This window comes from Neolamprologus brichardi, chromosome 15, assembly GCF_056152115.1.
Source record: "Neolamprologus brichardi isolate AB-2024 chromosome 15, ASM5615211v1, whole genome shotgun sequence".
Taxonomy (NCBI): Eukaryota; Metazoa; Chordata; class Actinopteri; order Cichliformes; family Cichlidae; genus Neolamprologus; species Neolamprologus brichardi.
This window is the reverse complement of record NC_142118.1, coordinates 1,872,720-1,881,287: the sequence shown is the minus strand read 5'-3', so window position 1 is coordinate 1,881,287 and position 8,568 is coordinate 1,872,720. Positions and strand designations below refer to the sequence as shown.

The 8,568-nt window shown below is 41.9% G+C and overlaps 1 protein-coding gene across 3 annotated transcripts; it reads right to left on the bottom strand.

Annotated features, from left to right (window-relative positions):
* Positions 1-1,310: 1,310 nt before the first annotated feature.
* LOC102777371 (protein FAM177A1-like) lies at positions 1,311-4,956 on the bottom strand. 3 transcript variants are annotated; one of them, XM_035908708.2, is made up of 5 exons: positions 4,771-4,956; positions 4,342-4,554; positions 4,181-4,247; positions 2,533-2,630; positions 1,311-2,453 (listed from the first exon to the last, which is right to left on the bottom strand). In XM_035908708.2, exons 1-5 carry the CDS (start codon positions 4,876-4,878, stop codon positions 2,232-2,234), a joined length of 708 nt encoding a protein of 235 aa, XP_035764601.2. In that variant the 5' UTR covers positions 4,879-4,956; the 3' UTR covers positions 1,311-2,231. The 3 variants fall into 3 exon arrangements, with proteins under 3 accessions (XP_035764601.2, XP_035764602.2, XP_006793034.2); XM_035908709.2 differs by having other exon boundaries at positions 4,348-4,554; XM_006792971.3 differs by having other exon boundaries at positions 4,810-4,956.
* Between the last annotated feature and the right edge of the window lie 3,612 nt (positions 4,957-8,568).

Below are 8,568 nucleotides of genomic sequence, written 5' to 3'. Positions count from 1 at the left end.
GGTACGTGTATTCCGTTACTCCCCAACACTGGTTACATCGATTTAATGTTGTCATTTTATGTCATTTCATGTTAATGTTTTTTGGTAACATTAATTTCTGGTAATTGAAAATGAGTGTGGGGGCAGATTTGTGGCAGATGAATAGCAGCAAGAGTGAAAGAGAAGTTTTACAAGACAGTATGAGAGCTGCTGTGATTTATGGTTTGGAAACGACGGCACTAACCAAAAGACAGGAGGTCACGCAGGAGGTGTAAAAGACTTTGAAAGAAAGAAAATGAGTGCGTCCGAAGGGAAATCTCACTGTGGAGTGGTTTGGAGACGACGTGGATGTTAAAATGTGCAGAGGAGGGAGAGTGGACATGCTGAAGGAAGGATACTGAAGATGGAGCTGCCAGTCAGGAGGAAAACAGGAAAACCACAAAGGTGATTCATGGATGCAGAGCAGGAGGACATGCAGAGGTTTGCTGTGGCAGAAGAGGACGGTAGGTAGAGGCACGTAGTGGCGACCCCTACAGGAAACAGCTGGAAGAAGAATTTCATCCTTTTTGAGCATAGAGCAGGAATCGACCTGATAACTTCCCTAGTTTTCATTTTTCATTTCATGATTGTTAGCAGCAATAACGGGGAGACTTTTTGTCTTCACTTAAACAAACAGTTTTTCTTCCTATTAATTATTTGACTTCATAAGCTTAAAGTTATTCAGGGTTTCTTCCAAAGTACTTCTCAGAAAATATTGGAGATTTTTTTCTGTAAATCTACAACTTGAGTTCAAGAAATGTTCATTTTTTCCTCAGAGTCCTTTTCACACCTGCTGCCTTACTGAAACTCATGGCGCTCGTCTTAAATGACTGTAATGTGCTAAAGCTGTGGTTTGGTATTGAATTGGTTTGAAATATTATCAGACGGATATTCATGCCACCCTCTTATTCAAAACCCTACCAGTTTTGTATATCTTTGCCACCTCTGAGCTGAGCTAAGCGTGCGTTACTGTTGTTTATGTCATCAGAATGACTGCAGAGGAGGCCGTTCATGACCACAGAAACCTCCTCTGGCCTGAAAATGGGCACATTGTGCTGCGAGCGGACAGGGTCTGTGACCTCAGAGCGGTCTGCATACACAATGACACGGGCTGTTTGTGAGAACTGACAAAGCCAATCGCTCACGTCGCTCGCACTGTGGCCGCGCTCTGAGCCTTTAAAGGACACGAATCAGCAGCGCTGCCAACATCGACTTTTAAAATGAACGCTGTCTCTATTAATCTTGTTTATGTTTGCGTCCTGAGATTAAAAAAACTTCCACACAGACGAGTCTAAAAGTCAGACAATAAATTTATTAACAGTTTATCATGTAAAACAATAGAAAAATCCCAAAATTAAGTGCTCAGTCAGTTCAGTAAAATAAATACATAAATATAAAAATGGTAATAAAAACAGTTAGAAATAAGTCATTTTGCAGACTTAGTGTCACAATGCTCCCTGCCATTACCAAAGGCGTACGCGCCACATCTGTGTTCACATTTACAGTACATGATGCAGAAGAGCCACACAGATCAGCTGAACCTGTTTCCACTGGTTTTTTAAATTAGATGTCAGTCCTGTGATCCGTAGTTGTTCTGATAACCAGGACTAAATCTGCTCAGTGCTTCCACAGACATTAAACGTAACGCAGGCTTAATACACATCAACACAAAAACAGATCAGCGTGTGAGGGGTGTTAGGAAGGCCAGCTGGTTGGTGCAGTCTGGTGCTCCAAGAACGACAAAAACTACGTGTAACACGTTATCCAGTGTAGAGTGCGCTCACTAAATTCAAGGCTGTTTTATGTCTGCAATGACAACACGTGGCGCTGACTTGGCTGTATCAGTGATTTAGGCACAGTACCGGTGGAGGCACAAGGGAGCAACGCTTCACTGTACACTGGATGAACTTATCAAAGTGGAAACTTGCTCTAAAAGGGCAAACGATGGAAAGAAAACTGTGTTAGCAGTTGGCACGTAACATTTTCCCAAACTATATTTCTCTCTCTCTTTTTAACAATACACCTCTTGTTAATTTGAATTTATTCAAAGATCAAAATACGCTACATGTTATCCAGGAGTTAATTCCTGCACGGTCGCAGCTCTGCTGCCACCGCCATTTGACCATCTAAAGCTGTGCTGTACACAAACCAAGACAGTGTTCCTGCTTTAAAAAACAGACACCGGGAGGAGATTCTCCTTCTTCCAGGGAGGGTTAGGTTGCTGTCACGATGGCAGGGACCCGGATGGTGCTCGGAGCTGCCTGATTTTCATTCTCCACTTGATAGGTGACATCAGGGCGAGCGGTCGCCGCCTCCTCCTCCTCCACACGGTCTGGCGCAGTGATTGGCTCGTCCACCTCTTCCCGGGATCGTAGATGTTCAAAGGATCTCTCAGCTTCTTCTGACAGACGGTTTTCCTCCTTCTCTTCCTCCCTCTGACCAAATGACACAAACATGTTTTTAAATTACACAGAATAATCATGAACATTGTCTCTGAATTAGACAGCTTCCTACCTCTTTCTTTATCCTGTAGTATTCATCGATGGCGTACTGATATTTGGCTGATGTTATCCCAAACAGGGAGGCCATCCTCTCCCCGAGGTAGTCGCAAGCTGCGGAAACAAAAGGAATACGTGATTATAAAATACAAGCTGATCAAGTCACGCAGCAGAGAGTCAGGTTTTAAGTGTTAGCCAGCTTTGGTCGGCCATTCACAGCTGGCTGTCAGCTTCATCAGGCGGTGACCTCGAGCTGGCACGTCGCACAGTTGGCAGCTGAGTGCAAATTGGCTAAGATGAGAATTAGCACCTCCGAGTCAGAGGTCACAGTCCTGTCAAACTGCCCGACGACAGCCGCCTCAAGTGAAAGAGTTCAAGAACCTCACAAGCAGGAGGTGGAGGGATGGAAAAGAGGATTGGCAGGTTGATGGTGATGCTGACGCCGTACCTGCCCGTAGTGATAAAACTGGACAGTGTTAGACCCGCCCCTCCTATATCACTGGACAGTGTTGTGACAGGAGCTTGTCTGTGTTCGCTCTTCAGTCGTGAATCTGGTTTCTCCTACAGCAGAACGCAAAGCAAGCTTCTTTAATTTATCACTGCGTAGTACTGCGAGATTTTGCATGCGTATAGAGTATTGATAGAGGAGCACCAAATACAGATATCTTATTAAATAAATGTAAATGCTACGAAGAACACCACCATCCTGACATAATGTTAGCCGAGCCACTGAAACACCACAAAGCTACCTCCTGATTCAGACCTCTGTCTCTCGCTATCATTCTGCAGCCGACTGCAACTTGTGGCGATTAAACGATTGGCCAGTTTGAAGGTGTTGCTTTTGATGACAAGGCGAGGTAATTGCTGTATTATGATAAACATTTCACTGCCAACTTGACACCATAAATCACAGAGTGATAGCAGACTGACTCCATCGTATGGCAACATTTATGGCAGGTGTAGCGACAGTGTAGTGCATGTTGTAGAGATTAAGCTCTCAGCCAGGTTAGGAAGGCCTCGGTGTCCCGCCTGGAATACTGGATGTGGGGGAAGACTGCTAAATAAAACGGATGGGCAGCCAGTTTAAAGCAGTTTTAAATCAATTCATACAATCTTGGTTTAGAAACTGATGGCTTGTTGCTTGTTCTGTAACACTGTGGAGCTGAAACACATCTATAATGACCTGCGACTGGGTGAAAATGATGACATCCAAATATAAAATAACCGAGGACACTGCAGTAAATTGTGTAAGACTCTATGCTTTATTTTTAATCAAGACTTCTTCTTCATGAAAACTTTCAATTGTGGCAGAACATCCATAATTGACTATTAGGACTAAAATTTGACATTTATGAATAAGCAAGTTAAGCATCCTGGAGGTGATCTGAACCTGTGCAAAACCAATAATCTCCTAAAATTAAAAGATATATGCAACTTCTTTTTTTTATTTCTGTGAGAAATAAGAGGTAAATATTATCAGCAATATTACCGCTTTTCCAGTTTCTATTAAACCTCTGCAACATTTCCTAAAATAAGAGCCTAAGTGATGCGATGCAGAGTAAAACTAAGATGACTAAGATGTGCAGTTTCCAGATATATATAAAGTCAGAAGTGTCCTAAAGAGTTTAATAAAGCATATGTAAAATAAATGTTACTACACGAACCTGAGATGGTGGACGTAGCCGCTCTCCACATATGGAACCAGAAGTAAGGCCCCCAGGTCATCTTTGACTGCAGCACGAATCAAATGTGACCGTTACTTAAGAACAAAAAGAGACGACACAGTTTCTGTTATCAAATCTACTGTCCGCTCACTGGTCCTCACCCTCACCGCATCGACCGGGGAGGACAGCAGGTCCTTCCTCTCCTGCTCCTTCTCCTCTCCATCCTCCTCCTCGTCGGTGCTGTACTCCTCCATCGTCTCACCGCTGGAAAAATGGATGATCCGCCGGGGTGCCTTCTCCTTCTGCTGCACTCCTTTATCCAGCTCCTCCAGCTCCACACTCTCAAAGTCGTTGGGAGGGTTTGGACTCTGATTCTGGGGAGACAAAACAAGGAAGCAGAGATATTCACACTAAGTCAGTGAAATTAGAGAAACCAGGAGCTGGAAGATGCCTTTGTGAACAAACACACATCACAAACAAACAAAAACGACAAATATCTAATAGTAACATCTTCACCAAGGAGAACAACCATGACACAGCTGACAGGTGACAACAAGCTACACTTTCGTCGTTAGCAAGGCTGCTATCACCTCGCTAACGGCGGTAATTATGGAGGCGAGACTACCGACCGGCCGCACGTCCATGTTCCGTCCTATCGACACATTAACGTTGGTGAGATAGAGGGATATATCGGCCATTGTTGCGTCTTCTTTGTATCTCGGGATGCTGCGCCCACAGCAACGTCGCGCCTCCGTACGGCCCGGCCCGGAAGTGCCGTCATCCGCCTCGTGCGCGTAACGGTTACGACAAATATCAAAATAAAATATAAATACATAAAAAGAAAATAAAAGGCGTCTTTACTGTTTGACAAACAGATATGTAAATATTCTGAAATATTTTTGTAAATTATTATCAGACTTGTTATGATTTCTTTTATTTATATTGAATTTTATTGTTACATTTCATTTATAGTTTATATAGTTTATAGTTTCGGTGTAACATTATAAAAAAATATCCATTACAACTACATGTTATTTTAACAAGGCTTTCCCCGCTGCTACATGCAGCAGCAGCAGCAGAGAAATCACAGGATTCAAATAAAGGCGACTGATGAAGTTTCAGGGTCCTGGTTTTGTGCTCAGTGTCACGGAAACCAGAAAAGTGCGGACCTGCCATTAAACTGGGATATCCGTGGATCAACCTAAATATCTAGGGGACCTATCAAAGAGGAAGGCTTTTTAAATTTTTATTTTATTTTAGACAAATATTGTACGGTATGTGTTAATATCCAAATCACCTTTCTGTACTATAGTAGGTTTGCATTATTTACAGTTATACATAAATACATACCTTTGATCTCCTATTTAAATGTCTGCTAACTGTCTGTCCTCACAAACACAGTGTTTATCAGCCACGCTGGTGACATCTGTGCTGCAGGCAGAGACGCGTGCCCAAGATGGCCATATTAATGTTCACTCCCACTGACATTACCGAGCCAAGAGTAGAAGAAACAGTCTGAGAATTTAGATCACGCTGGGTTTTAGGCTCACAGGCATACACTGACCTCTTACACTGTTTATGCCATAAAAGAGACAAACGAAAAGCATAATTAGTGCCCTTTGAACTCCCATTTAAAGCCTTGACGCGATAGTGTTCTTTTTCCCAGTCCTGGAATCAAAAGAATTAGTTCATGTAATCACAGACAGTGGTAGAAGAGAAAATGTCTATAATATAGGACTAAATCTCAGCTATAGTTAAGAGAAAAAGAACATTAAAAAGCTTTAAACTAATGTTAACCCACGGTTTAACCATGAATGAATTATTGAACAGCCTGCTGGAATATTCCAAGACGCAAAAAAATCTGTTAAAGTGGCTGTAACATTTCATTTTGAACCTTATTTCATGTATAACTACAATATTATGGCCTATTATTATAAATTATCTATATTATTACCCTGCTGTGCAAAAGTCCCAGACCAACTGTATTTAAAACAAATGTTTTGCTGGGAACATAAGAACCAGCTACAGTGATTTATTGAAATTGGTTTGTCCAATTCTAAAAAGCTTGAAAGTCAATAGTTGGTAAGACCACCTTTATTCTTCAGCCTGAACTCTCTCAGTCAAGCTTTCGTGTCATGTATTTAGGTAGTCTTCAGGACTAGTTCTCCAGGCTTCTTGAAGGACATTCAAAGATCTTCTTTAGGTGTTGGCTGCCCTTTGTTTTGTTTTCTGTCAAGAGGATCCCACGCTGCTTCAGTAATGATAAGATCTGAGTTCTGAGGAAATCGATCCATGACTGATAGTTTTCCAATGTGTGGATTTACTATCCAGGTATGATTTTACTGCATTGACAGTGTGTTTGAGATCATTGTCATGATACAAAATGAAGCCATCTGCAATCAGATGCTCTCCTGATGGTGCTGCATGATGGATCAAAATCTGACCGTACCTTTCTGGGATCATACGTCCATTAAATTTGACAACATTCCCAACACTACTGGCTGGGATGCAGTCTCAAACCATGACAGAGATACCGTGGTTTACAGATAGACACTCAGGGTTGTACCTCTCGGCTGACCTCCTCTGGACATACTGATGACAATTTGAACCAAAAATGTCAAATTTGGATTCATCGCTGCACTGTCACTCATTTTCAGTCTAGTTTTTGTGTATCTTGACATACACTCACCCCTTTGTCCCAGTTAACAATGGCCTCTTGACAGCCACCTTTCCACTGAGCACATAAAGCCTCAGTGAACAGTAGACGGATAAAGTCTGCTGTAGATAGTTTTCTTTAGGCCTTCTGCTTTTGTCCCCCACCTGCCCTCCACAGCATGCAGAGATGTTTCAAGTTTTCAGTTAACAGCTCTTTGACTGTGGGAAAAATACTATCTGATGTCTGTCAAACAGTTTTATCTTTGGCATTTTTCAATGACTTTGGAAAAAATGAAAACCAATGACATGTTTTTGTTACAGTAACATAGCGACAATTTCAAATTCTTCACTGAGTTATCGTTCATGTGTAGAAACAATGCTGGTTCATTCCTTGAGTTAGGCGCCTTTTTATGCTTGAATGCTTCACAGGTCAGTGGCAGCGGCTTACGAACAAAAAGACATTCCTCTGAAAATGATCGCGTACCAGGAGTGGCCTGAAAATGTGTGAAAAACAGCCAAAATCCAAAGAAAGACCTTCAGAAAGCCTCAAGAACTATTTACCACGAGCACTTTAACAATAACCCAAAAGTCTGTGTCTATATAAAGACATGACTGGTGGCTTCTGCACAGCACTTTACATTGATGGCACTTTGAATACGTTTAACATCTGACAGAACTCTGATCGCAGGACTGCATCATCTCTGCTTGTGATTGGTCCCACTCATGAAATTACATTTGTAACCAGTAGATGTCAGTAGACATTCATCCAACTCTCTGAGGCAGCAGTGCAATTGAATGGGTGGTGAATTATTTGGGTCTGGGTGCCAATTTATACAAATCACGAGCAGGAACCTGAATATCTGCACATCGAATAATCACTCATCCTGTTTAGTCACGAATTCTCTCCCTGGGTAGCTGAAAAAAGAAATCACTTCAACAGGAAGGATTTGCTCAGGGGGGCCAGCAGCCACTAGCTCTCACAGCTATGATGTCATGAGATCTAAAAGCTAAAGTCACCCCATAAAAAATCCATGTCTGCCTCATTTTGTGACTTCACAAAAATGTTTGCTTGAGGTCGGCACGAGGAAATCAGCTTCATTTAAAAACTGTTTTATTAGTTCTGAGCCAAACTAGACCACCTCATATCGAGAAAGTCCCTCGATCCTCTCACGCTAAGGTTCTTTTAACATCCTCCTCCTTTTCTGTGGATATTGCTTTTGCCCTCTCGCGGGATTCACAGCTTTACCTCTTCCCACCTAGTTTGCTTGAAATAGAGCAAATCATAAATTGTCTCGCTGTTTTTCATTTGTTCAGTCTTGTTTCCCATTAACAGCGGACAATAGCACTTAAACAGGCCATTTGTAATCTGTCACACGATTACTCAGGTTGGCTGCTGGAAATCAGATAAAATTTGTGGAAAATTATGGAAAAGGTCACTGCTGTGAGAAGTTGTTACATATTGTTTCACTGCAGATCCAAGAATCTGCTACCACACTAAGGATTTTTGTATTATACCTGCTCCAATAAAGCAGTAATTAACACAGGTGGGGGCATCAGTCCAAATATCGATAGCATTGATACCAACGCTGGTATCTGACTGATACTAGCAGAATAGGATACTTTGTTTCTGTCCTTTAAGTTCAGTAAACAGCACAGTGAACTGTGCTAAATTATTCTTATTGTTGGAAATGAAAAATGACAACTTAAACATGCAGCATGGAACATGTCGAACC

Excerpts from the sequence above, each read along its gene's own strand:
- LOC102777371 (XM_035908708.2), bottom strand. The coding sequence starts at position 4,878 with ATGGCCGATATATCCCTCTATCTCACCAACGTTAATGTGTCGATAGGA. Across the intron at positions 2,631-4,180 it reads GGCTACGTCCACCATCTCAG|CTTGCGACTACCTCGGGGAG; the intron begins GTTCGTGTAGTA and ends TTGTTTCCGCAG. Across the intron at positions 2,454-2,532 it reads ACTACAGGATAAAGAAAGAG|AGGGAGGAAGAGAAGGAGGA; the intron begins GTAGGAAGCTGT and ends TCATTTGGTCAG.